Below are 13010 nucleotides of genomic sequence, written 5' to 3' on the forward strand. Positions count from 1 at the left end.
CTCAAACATTTGCTGAATAAAGACTTACATGAGGTTATTTATACTTATTTCTCAGTGATAAAAGAATGGTGTAAATCATAATGTAGATGCATTTATGTATACATATGTATAGTACTCATCAGAATCCCATTTTATTATAACAATGCTCTCTTCTTAATTAGTTGTTCTAAAAATACAGAAACAAACATAAGGAAATTAAGTACACAAGCTCCATAGCTGCAGTTCAGAGTGACTTTCATGTGGGTTCAGCATTGCTTTGGTTTTGTTTATGTTTAAAACTGAGATGGGGCTTTTTCTAATTGTTTTCCTGTGCTTATAAAAAAATGTTGCCTAATTACTGTGACCCAGCAGTTGTATTCATGTCTGCTGCTGTTCCTGCTCACAATAATCACCTTCAATGAAATGACAGGACATTTTACATGTGTTATAAACACTCTCTGTACTTGAAGACCTCTGCTTGGGTTGCAAGCAATGCGCAAACACAAGATCTGCCAGAGCAAAAGGTCTCTGCAGTTTACCTCAAAAAACATGCTACAAACACTGGATTAATCTTCCACAGAGAAAATCTCTCTGACTTTTGGCACACAAGTTATGTGCACTTGGAAGGAAACTGAGCAGTATTTTACCAGGTCCAGACTTGTCCTTTGCCTTCCCTCTTATTCTCCTCGCTGCCTGTTTTGGATGGTCCCAGCCATTAGGAACAAAACCCTGCAAAGCATGTGCTTGTCCTGACAAGCCTCCTGAGATCTGTAACTCCACAAAAGCCAGGAGGATTCACCATGAGAGCAATAACAGCCATAATCAGGGAGCAGCAGGAGCAGGCTGGCCAAGCACAGCCATGCCCACAGCACAGCTGGGGTGGGGACCACAGCCCTGAGCTGAAGTGCAGCTCTACAGCCAAGATTTTGTACAGTTCCTTTTCACATAGTTGATTTTCCCTTTTTTTTTTTTTAATTATTTTTCCCCACACTCAATGGAGTCAAATTCCTACCTCCCTTTTGGAACTGGAAAAGTCTGAGCCAAACTCCAGATAAAATTTCAGCTTGATGCAGTGATGCTTACCTGAATTATGACACAGTCACAAAATCAGGAAGCATTTCAGCTTCCCTAATAATGACCAGCACTTGCCTGTAAAAGAGGCTTATGTCTCTTAGGGTTTGACTTCCTGACAAGTTGGCCATGAAAACAAGCCAGGCATCAGATAAACTCTCTGCACCAAGTTGCCTCAGTTGTAAGGCTTTTGGTAAAGAAGCCACTTGCGTTGCATTCAGACCTGAGGGACTTAAAAGCTTTTGTGTTATAAGCACACACAGTACATAGTCATTTAAAAGTAAATTATCAAATCTCATTTAAAGTACAGGTGCATAAGTGCATAAGTTAACAGAGCTTGATTCTAGTAGTTGCTTATACTAATCAGAATTCTGCAAAGCAGTCCAACATTTTTTTAACTATTAGATGCCCTAATGACTTGAATAAAATCACTGCTTTAATCACCTTTACAGTACTACTCTTATTGTATATATAGCACCTCTCTAGTCAAGACTATAATCCTTTAGTTTGCTTAATGAATGTTGCTGATGTAGAGCAATGTAATTCCTAATTATACAACTACTTCACTCATGCATTGGAAGGTAAGAATAACCTTTACTTTGATTCTATATGCAGATAGACCCATTACCTTTGAGGCATCTGCTGCACAGCTGAGTTAGGAGCAGAGTAAATGCCATTTCTTTCCATCTTTTTCCAATCACAGAAGCTAATGCCTATAAAAATGTAAAAGGTTGAATGTGACTGGCTTTTTATGGGAATGGTGAATTAATGGCATGGTGATTACACATTGCCATGCTTTAGGAGAAGAAGGCATACAAGGATGACTCTCAGTTTTACAGTAATGTTGTTACAGATACCTGTGATAGTATTCCCTACTCTCTGGTGGGATATATGGATGCTTCAACTTCTTCATTTTAATTATTTTTAGATGTTTTCTATATTATAATTTTGTATTTGTGTCATTTTTCATTTTTGCCATAAAACAGGAAAGTTTCAGCTTACACAACTCTTCCTGCATTTTACTCTTAATGCAAAGAACCTCTCACTTTTTTTGCAAGTATATTTAAATTTCACTTAGCATTTTTCATATTTTTCCTGAGTTATTTGAACAAAACTGGTGAACCACTACAGCAGAGTAGATAATGTAAGCAACAAAGCCCACTTTAAATTTTTTGCTTGCTATTTTTTTCTTGTTTCAGACAGAATGGTAACGCTATCAAGTTTTTATTTTTTTTGTTTTGCCTCTACAACTTGTAGCTATATGTAATGTTCCATGACACTCCCAAGAGAAAGTGAGTCCATGTTTTCCTAAGCTTACAAAGATTTTTGAAATGGTTTGAAATCAGTTTTTGAAGATCCATGATCATCTAGTATAAGTGGATTATAAAAGAAGACAGTAAATGTTGCTCCAAAAACAAATGAAAGTGGGTGCTTCTTCACATTGGATACCTTATTTACATCATTCTGTTTCAGTCATTTAACAAGCTTATTGTGTTTTTGAAGGCACTCTTACATTTCAAAGCAGCTGGAGTATTTATTTGGCAGCTTTTATTCAAGCGAGGCACTGAAGCACTCTATTGTCAAAATGTAACAGATGAAGTAAAGTCAGGATGGTTTAACTTTTGCTATATTTCTTCTAATAGTGATTGTTCTGATTTAGTTGTGTGTTCTTCCAGCTTTTCAATAATACCACTATCTTTTTTTACTTAGGATTCTCATATCAGACCTACAGCAAGCAATAGAAAACCAAACTGGAGGGAGGTCCCATAGGAATCGAAGGTCTCTCCCTGGGTATAACTATGAAGTATACCACTCCCTGGAAGAGGTGCATTAAAATTCATATTGTTCCTCTTATCTACTACAATGTTCTGGTTACCTGTTCATCTTCAGGAGTGTTCTAAGTGTTTCTTCTTAAAAAATGGCACTTCCTTGAAAAAAAATCTATTTACTCTACTACAATGTTCTGGTTACCTGTTCATCTTCACGAGTGTTCTAAGTGTTTCTTCTTCAAAAACAGGCACTTCCTTGAAAAAAAAAATCTATTTAATATTTGTATTCAAGGCTTATCTTTACATGCAACTATCTTTCAGAGCATCTGAGTTTTGTTTTTAAAGTAGTCTTCTACTCTGGTTGAATAAGAGATTTCAATGAGTGATTGGTCACACTAAGTCATTTAATTAAGCAATACAAGTAAATGCTTAAGTATTTGCACAGGAGGTACAAAGACGTAAAAACACTTAGATACAAACCCATTTATGAGGAATGCTATCCTGGATGATGGCTGGGTAAATAATTCCTGTTGAATTTACTGTGCTCACATATACAGTTTCAGTCTCAAAACAAAGTCACTAGGCTGAGCATGGAGAGTGCTGCATCACAAGATCTGGTGCCCACTAAACAAATACTGCAGGTAGCATGGAGTCTTGCATGGAAATCTGTTTGCCATTGTGTTCTGGCAGGCAGAAACATGGAGCTTCTTTCTTAATTCCATTAATATTTAGTGGCAATGGTGGATTAGCCTCATCCCCATATTTTCAATGGAGAGCTTATGTATTCCAGTAATACCCAGCAATGAAATGGAAAAAAAAATCCCATGTGAAAACTGCATCCAGCCTCTGGCTATAGAGCTGTGACTGCCAAATAATGGTTAAAGTGTGAAAACAAAAACAAACAAGACAAAAATAAAAACTATAGGAAAATCAAAAAATAGAGAGAGGACAGAGAGCTGAGCCAAATAAATGTATTGCACTTTCTTCCCATGAAATGCAAAGATTGAAGCAATGATTTTATTTTTGTGTTTGCAGATCGAGGACTGGATGCATTATCTGAATAGAACTTACTCAGATCTTGTTCACATGTTCTCTGTTGGAAAATCCTATGAAGGGAGACCACTGTATGTACTCAAGGTAAAGATTAAATAGTCATTAATGAGACTAAAATCTGGAATCAGTGACAGACAGTATTATTTATGTTACAGCATATACACCAGAGATTCAGCTTAACAGTGTTTCCTAAGGATGAGTTGCTGAAATCTAAGTATCTCTCTGAATGTCATCTTTAATGAAAAATGGGAAAAAAAAACCCTGGAAACTAATAGCCAAATCCTATTTACCTGGATTGGATATGCATGGAGAAAGATAACAGGACAAGTTCAATTAGCAGGATTTGGATTTAAGTGGATTGGAAAGCTTTTTGTTTATAGACAACTAGGAGAGCAGTTATGCTGGAGAGGGATCCCAGAGGACTGTGGAGCCCTTCTCAGCATGTGCCACAAATGCTGCTTCTTTACCTACTGACAAAATTTCAGGGCTGTGTGCTCTAAATTCACATGATAAGGAACACAAATTAGAGTGTGTCAGCAACATGCAAAAAAATCTTGCTTTCAATGTATTTCCTTTTTGTCTTCTATTGAAGAGTTCTGAAAATTTGATTCACTATCATGCAATCCATGTAGTGTCATTGTTCCTCACCCTACTTCATGTAATAATCATTCCTCATAAAAGAGGAACTTGCAGATCTCACTTCTGATACAGTTTTTTTCCTTAAGTCAGCCTTATTATTGTGGCATACCTACCTAACATTATCTTGGCCATACCTTTTAAAACAGTAAATTTGTGTTCCTTTATATGAGGCAATTCAAAATGGTTTAGCCTCTCTCATATTCTATTATTTTCTCATTATTGTGTTTTCACTCATGTCATGCGATCTACTGGTATTTTGTGAATATTCACATTTCAAGTTAGGTAAAAGATCACGGCCCTACAAGAAAGCTGTATGGATAGACTGTGGGATTCATGCAAGAGAGTGGATTGGCCCAGCCTTTTGCCAGTGGTTTGTGAAAGAAGTAAGTGTTTCAAATTTACAGTCATACAGTTCTTTCTGTTAAGTAAACTCTGCATTTTTGCTGTAGCAGATCTAACACACTACTAATATGGAAAGCTATAAAAGTAACTGTTATACCTCTCTTTTAAAAAATTATTTGTGGAATACTTAAGTGCTTAATAAACAAAGCTGTTAGTGACAGCCAGACACAGCTAGGCACAGGACAAAAATATGCCAGACACATACTGGCAGAGATATGAAGTAGGATTTTATTCCAAGACCTAAAAGTGTGAAGCTTTTCAGTAATTTTGGTAATTTCCCAGGTAAATCAGTGCCAGCCTGTACTGCTTCAGATCAGTTCAGCAGTATCTTTGTTTTAAGGACTTAGTTTAAAAGACACATTTCTCTTTTCTGCAATTCCATAGGAATAGAAAGCTAAAGTCACAGAATCACAAAATAGAACATAGAACTGTTTAGGTTCGAAAAGACCTTTAAGATCACCAAGTCCAGCTGCTAACCTAACACTGCCAAGTCCACCACTAAGCTGTCACCCCAAGTGCCACGTCTACACATCTTTTAAATACCTCCAGGGATGGTGACAAGCATTTCACTGGACAGCCTGTTCCAATATTTGACAACCCTGTCAGTGGAGAAATTTTTCCCAGTATCCAAGCCCCCCCTGTCTCAACTTAAGGCCTTTTTCTCTTGTCCTGTCACTTGTTACTTGAGATGAGAGGCTGGCTCCCACCTGGCTACAGCCTCCTCTCAGGTAGTTGTAGAGAGCAATAAGGACACTCCTGAGCCTTCTTGTCTCTAAAGTCCCTCAGATCCCTCAGCTGCTCCTCATCACATTTGTTCTCCAGAACTTCATCAGCTTCAATTCCCTTCTCTGGACTCACCCCATAATCTCAATGCCTTTTTTGTAGTGAGGGCCCAAAATTGAACACAGGATTCAAGGTGTGGCCTCACCACTGCCGAGTACAGGGGGACAATCCCTGCCCTGGTCCTGCTGGCCACACTGTTCCTGATACAGGCCAGGTATCATTGGCCTTCTTGGCCACCTGAGCACACACACTTTCTCATGTTCAGCTGCTGTTGACCAGCACCCCCAGCTCTTTTTCCAATGAACATCTTTCCAACCACTCTTCCCTCAGCACTGCATGGGGTCTCTGTGACTCAAGTGCAGGATCTGGCACTTGGCCTTTCTGAACAGTCGATTTCAATCTGTCAAGAATTCATCCACCGTGTTTCCATGACGGCAACTGTCATCATTTTTCTGCTGTGCAATGGCTTCCAGCTCCTGTTTGTTGCCCATCCTTTGTGAACTGGGGATGTGCTTCATTTGGGCTACTGAGCCAAATGCCTTCTGCAGGGAAGAAGCCCTAATTCCTACACGACCAGTTTTAGGCACTTCTGTGGTTTCTAAGACGTCAATACCCTTCTGTCTTTGCTGCCACATAGGGCTCCATCCCCAGCCTCCACTGTGATGGCAGACCAAAGGACCTGTCTAGAACAACATCCCTCAAACATCCATGTGGTGCCCCCAAGTTTATCAAGCCTGGTTTTATCCTCTTCCACCTTCAAATCCAGTTTAAAGCTTTTTCAATAAGACCTCTTAACTTATGATCAAAGATCCTTTTTCCTCTTTGAGACAGGTACACCCTATCTCACGGGAAAGCCTGCTTCTTTTGACCCCATGGTCAAAAACCCCAAAATTCTGCCAGTGACACCTGTCTCAGAGCCAGAGATTGATCTGCTGGCTGTTCTTCTTCATAGATGGATTTCACCTGAAATGATGAATTTCATATTCTCTGAAAAGCAAGCTATTCCAATGTTTCTTTGATTCTGTCTCATTGAGTTTATTCTCCCTTTATTTTTGATGCCTAGTGTTTAGTCTCCATATTCACCCATTTGCAGTTTTCAAATGAGAGGTGAAATCAAATGGAATTGGAATTTTGCTTCCAAAATGTCTCATTCTGTTTTGGTTCTGGTTTGTTGGTTTTTTGGGGTTTCTGGGATTTTGTTGGTTTTTTTTTTTTTTGGGGGGGGGGTTGTTTTGTTTTTAGTTTCTTTGGTTGGATTTTTTTTAATAGGTTAAACTCTTCTAATTTGCGATTCATTACAGATGCATTATATGTTTACAGTGTTTTGCCATTTCCCGTAGCCAACAAACTTTTGTTCAAGATGAGACATTAGCTGCACAATGGAGACTACCTTGCAATGTAATAGGCAGAAGTCAAAAGTGACTTAAAAATTCCCCCACATGTGTGCTTTGAGTACTTTGCATGCCATTTTTTTGCACAAAATAAGGGTTGCAATATACTTTTAAAAGCTTCTTCCTATAAACACACATTTTTCTCACTTTTCTTCCCACCCATCTCTGTGTAATTCTACAGTGTATTAATACCTCCTCTGATTTTGTGAGAGTAAACTTCTGCATCATCAACACCCTAATGCTGAGATGGTCATATAAGCATGTGTGGCCTTCCCTCGGGAATCACAACAGTGTACAGGAAAAGTACAGAAATAATGAGGCCACTACAGTTTGGATGAGCCTGTCACCACAAATAGGTTAAATGAGGTTCAGGAGCTGGTCTCCAGATTTTGGTGTGCAGCGATTGTGTGTCATCTTATTAAGACTCCTGTCAAGGTGAAGATGAACTAACTTGCAATTTCTGAGCAGCTTTCCTACCCAGGAGAACATGCTGCAGTATGGAGGGACACTGGGGCAGAAAGGCACTGGTGGGAAACCTATTGTTTAAATTCCTCTTTCTTACCAAAGTTTTCCTATAAAGCAGTACAATGTGGCAGTAGGGTAAAAATCACAAGACTTCTCTGTAGACCTTATAGCACAATATAGGCTATGGGTGTGTATATAAAAACCTTCTGGTTGTTATTTGAGATCTTCAGAGAGTAGCTTGTAAGGCTGTTTCTCTAATTATGTAAAAACATTTTCCTGGATTAAAAGTAGTCTCCACAGAGCTCCTTCAGACTACAAGAATGTACCACCTTTGTCTGCCCATCCCTTCTCAGAGCAGTATTTCAATCCAACTTAAAAGCAAAAAGCACCAGGAAGGGAATACATTATGCTCATAGTCTCCATCATCATATTAAAAACAACTGGCTAAGGAGGAGAGACAAGATTATTACATTGTTTGATTTAGGATATTACTTTTCTCATTGTATGAATTAGAAATTTTTAGTAAGAACTCTGGGGAAACTGATGGTCTTTCTGTGCTTCAAACTCTGCAATTCTCTTTTGCTGGCAAACTGCTCCCTTAAGCACCTCTGCAGCCTGGCAGCCCAGTTTTCCATCCCCCCTAGTACTTATGGGCAGTTCTGAGAAAGGGCTGGTAGCTTGGAAACAGATTTTTCCTGGCATGTTTGTTGACTCTAAGGAATAGCACCACAAGTCCATTGATTTAAGGCAAGCAAGAAGGAATGCTGGATTTACATGATGTTGGCTTCTTTTCTAACAGGAACAGCATACATGCATTCCTTTACTATGCAGGCAGCCTGAAATGTCTTAGCAAGCTTTCACCCTGTGATCTCTGACACTTATTTTTATTGAAGTATATCCATGTTCATGGGTACAAGAAGGTTTTTCAGGCAATTTAGCTTAGGAAGAAAACCCTCTATGAATGAATGTCACTTAATATTCAGGCCTCAGACTGGGTGCCTCAAATTTAACCAAATACTCTATTCAGTTTGGGAACCCTCAGCATCTGGTTTGCACCTCTAGAAGTGGCAGTTTTTGCATGACAGTAGATTTGCTGCAGGCAATGGGAGAGCACCTCCAGAGGGTGGAAGTGCCAATGAGCAGCTGCTCATGTGTTTTTCCTGGGCATGGCAGCAGCTCCCCGCTGTCTACAGAGAATCTGGAATTGTTCAGCTAAACTGGATCTGGCTCCCACCTACTTAGAAATGCAAAACAGACTAAAGTAGACCAGACTTGGGAAGTGAGGAGGTAAGGCTGGAGCATGGGAAGGCAAGATGCTGCCTGCTGTGCAGACTTGCTCTTTATTTGGGCAATTACAATAATTAGAGAAAAAGAAGATAATAACTAGAGAAAAATTTATAGAGAAGTTACATATTTAAAAGAGAAAGACAATGCACAGGATATTATGTGATAATATATTTCAAAGTACAAAAGCAGCCTACTCACATTTTGAAACAAACAAAAGAAGAGCAAAGACTATGGCTGGGGGAGTTGTGGGTTTTGTTTAGTTTTCTGTTTGTTGTTTTGGGTTTGTTTGTTTTTGGGGTTTTTTCTTATAATCTACTCCAGAATGAGCTCTAGCCTTGGCTCTGTGTTCCATAGGTCTGATGTTAATAACAACATCACTGTTTGTTTCTGTGGAAGGCACCCCTAAGAGTCTGTAGTCTCTTGGCTAAAGATAATCAGATGTTCTGTCAGGATTAGCTGTACTGCTGGCCTCTGGCAAACCCCACCTCATTGTCATTGAATTTCAAATCAAGAAAGGGGACACCCTGCACACACAGGACCAGAGTTTTAGGTACCTGCTAATGAGACACAGAGAAGTGTCTGCACCTGTACTGTAGTGAAATAGCAGTCAGGTTACAGTGGAATCCCACCCAATTTAAGCCTTACTCAGCTGGGAAGTGATGGAAAAAGGGCTCTGAAAGTGGAAACATGACAAGACCTGTGGTGGAGTATGCAAGCAAGACAAACTGTAAAAGGAAACAGAACTGATTACATGTGAGCTACTTTGAAGGCAACCTGCAAAGATAAATGAACCCAGAACTTGTGTCCACAGCAAGAGATTCAGGGAAAAAAAAAAAAAGAAGAAAGTTTTGTTAGCCTAGAATTTTAAAAAGGGTACCTGGGTTCTAATACATTAATATGTGTTAGTAAATATTATGAACTGAAAGATACTGTAATATGTGTAACTACTTTGTAGAAAGCAGTAGACTTTAGAAACAAAATTCAGAGATATAATGTATTTATCCAAAATAAATAGCCCTCGCAGAAACAAAGACATAATACCTATAGCCATTTTGCAAAAATACAATTATATATGTACATCTGTTAAGAACATTTAACTCCTATTCATTAAGAGAGGAGAAGTAGAATTCAGCTATCAAATCATCCTGACCTCAAATGTAAGATTTTACCATTTCTTTAAAAATCTGAAATATGGTTCACAGGCTGCTATTCAAATTAACATCAAAACTAGATTCCATTTCAGTTTTACTGAAAGCAGATGAGGATTCCCATTACATCTGGTTTGACTTTCTTCCCTCTAATAAATGCTGCCATTTGATCCATTTCAATGATATATAACCTTGAGATGTCCTTCATACCATATTTTCAGAAAACAGCATAGCTGAGATGTGACTTTGAGTTGTGTTATTCTTTATTTCTGATGCAGGAATTTGTATTTCAAGATTAGAAAATTCAAGAAATGTAATTAAAAATCTTCAAGAAGCATGCACTGATTGTTCTTCTTGACAAAATGTTCTAAGAATCCAATGTCAGCTGTAATGTCTATTAAGATCAAATGCATCTCCCTAAAGGAGTCATCTCATCAGGGCCTCAAATGAAAGTGAAAATAGTCTTACACTTTGGAAATGCAGTGACCTTCACCACCTTCCTCTCCCATCCTCAACAATGACCACAATTATTTGAATTCCCAAATTATTCAAGATTGTGTGTTTGGACTTTATCATGCTCCCAGGGAGCAAACATATAGCCCCAGAAAAAGAAATTAAAGGCTGAGGGCAGTTCTCAGAGGTATTTTGTTGTTTGTTGGGGTTTTTTTTTCATGCTGACATTGGTATTGATTTATTCCAAAACCTAGAAAAAGGCTAGAAACTCATCTTTTCACTCCATAATAATGAGCCAAGAGAGACACACAGACTGTCTAAGAAGTAAAATGGCAACATCTGCCCCCACTATTCTCAGCTTGAGACTGATTTATGAGTCACCTCGTGGGATGCATATGGGATGCATATTGCCAATTAGCCAGCCATTAGGCTTGTGGACCAGGCCCCAGAGAGCAGTCTTTACCAGGAATTTTGCAGCATTCAAGACCTCAGATTCTTCCTCAAGAATGTTTATGACGTGCTTGAGTGCAGCCAGCTAAAGGAGCAGCACACAGCCAGAGCTCAGTCGGGACAGCAGTGCACTCAGATGCAGGGCCAAGCAGGAGTCACAGACAGTGTTAAAAAGGGTTGGCTCTTCTTCTGCACTGCTCAGGCCCTGTGGTCAGAAGGCAATAAAGCTATAAGTATTCTTACTTTAAGATCTGCTGAAAGCCAGTGTAGCACTTATTCTAAAAAATTCCATAGTCCATGTCCTGATGGACAAAACATCTGCAATATCCTGCATTGACAGTCAGAGCAGCACTCAGCCATTCATTCCAGTGCTGAAGCCCACACTGTCAGGAAAACAGCTTCACATTCTGGATCATCGCTGGGTCTTGCTGAGCTCCATCAAAACCAGTAGTCCTTTAGGATTTAGAAAATTTCTTTTCCTGTGTTATCCATAACTACCAGAGCCTTGAAATACTGCCTGATTATCAAATTCAGATACCATTTTTTTCACCCACTTCAGAAATAGCCTGATCATGGGGGTGTACAATATAGTTATGTGAAACAAGACAATAACGTTTCCTAAAGATTATACACTTAATCTGTCACTTGTCAACTGACTAAAGTCTTTTGAACAGGTACAACTGAAATGCTGTGTCCCCACATCCCAGGATTTCAGACTAAGATTAATTCAAAGGATGCTCATTACACTTATATTTAGTTATTCTTTGAGACAATGTGTTCCACCCTCTGTGATAGGCTTTCCATCTCTATTTTCTGGAGTTCTCCAAATGGAAATCTTGAAACATAGAGGAAAGAAAGCAAGGACCTGACTGCCTCTCCATATAAATCAGACATTTGTGCCAGTGCTTTCCTGGGTACAGGTATGCCACTGCTCCCAAAGTATATTTGATTAACCTTCCTCAAAAATCTGAAGAGCTTTTGAAAAAGGTTAAAATATTCCAAAGTGAATGAGAGGCATGCAAGGCCAAAACAAACATTGTACCTGTAGCTTTTTCCTTTCACCCTTTAACTGGATGTTCTTTCTTTCCAAAAATCTGTTCCCTCCAGCTAAAGCTCTTTAGCTGATGTTGGCTTGACATGAAATATTTGTTGCTCTTTAAATAATTGCTCTTACTCTGTGAAATCTTCCTATCTGGGTTTTCCTCCAGTTGATTAATTTTTAGTTTACCCTTGGTTTAGGAGAGGCAGAAGCTTCTCAGGGCTGTTTTACCCCCCTGCAGCCTCCTTCACAGGTGCCAGTGGTGATGGTACCACAAAAACTGGGCTTTTTTCACCTTGAAGGACCAGTCATCTGGTGACAATCTCTCCATGCATGTCTGCAGCTCTTTCAGTAAACACAATACAATCAGTGGAGCTTAATTTTTATTGTTTACCAGATTCTAGTCTCCCCAGCTGTCTTTTTAGCTGCCTGATTTCAGGAAAAAAAAAAAAAATTGGACTTCTCTGAGTGCTCCCTATATACTCATTATCTGGAGGAAAAAATCCATCTGTTTCATCCTGCCATATCTATATTTGAAACACTCAGCCTTACTTGTCTTTAGCTAATTCATCTTTCTCTGTGAGGAGCTTCTGCCTGAAACGCTGTTTGTTTTTTCTCCATCAGAGAGATCACCTCTTCCAGCCTCTTCACTCAGCACTTCATTCATCAGCCTTTCAGCAGCAAGAGGCTCTGGTACCAATGCAGAATTTGTTTTATCCTCATGATATTTTTCCATCCTGCAAATGCTGTTCCTGCCATTTGAAGTTCATGTGCAGTACTCACACCTACATGTAGTAGTTTCTGCTTCTACTCAACGTCTCCCTTCCATTCCACAGCTGTTTCAGTTCTCAATGTGCTCCCTTTTTTTGGCAGCCATCCTATACACCACTTCTCTCTGAGTATCTGCATCTCCCTAGCACATGCTTGCTACTGAAAATCTGCACCAGTTCTGAGGGGAAGGAAACTAAAGTAGCAGTGAACACTATCAACAAGAGTTTCCTGATCTGGGGCCTCAGTTGTGATGCTTTTTTTTTTTTTTTTTTTTTTTTTTTGGTTAAGGGATAAAATTTAAGCCAGGGCC

The 13010-nt window shown here is 39.1% G+C and overlaps 1 protein-coding gene across 1 annotated transcript in view; it reads left to right on the forward strand.

Moving 5' to 3' along the window:
- Positions 1 to 13010, forward strand: part of CPA6 (carboxypeptidase A6) — a 57711-nt gene that overhangs the window by 27090 nt on the left and 17611 nt on the right. Inside the window, exons 3-5 of the mRNA XM_041464396.1 lie at positions 2761 to 2875; positions 3855 to 3956; positions 4790 to 4894. Of these exons, the coding sequence (XP_041320330.1) occupies positions 2761 to 2875; positions 3855 to 3956; positions 4790 to 4894 (322 nt within the window). The remainder of the gene's footprint in view (positions 1 to 2760; positions 2876 to 3854; positions 3957 to 4789; positions 4895 to 13010) is intronic.

The sequence above is a fragment of the Pyrgilauda ruficollis genome, unplaced genomic scaffold (assembly GCF_017590135.1).
Source record: "Pyrgilauda ruficollis isolate IOZ18807 unplaced genomic scaffold, ASM1759013v1 scaffold18, whole genome shotgun sequence".
Classification (NCBI taxonomy): domain Eukaryota; kingdom Metazoa; phylum Chordata; class Aves; order Passeriformes; family Passeridae; genus Pyrgilauda; species Pyrgilauda ruficollis.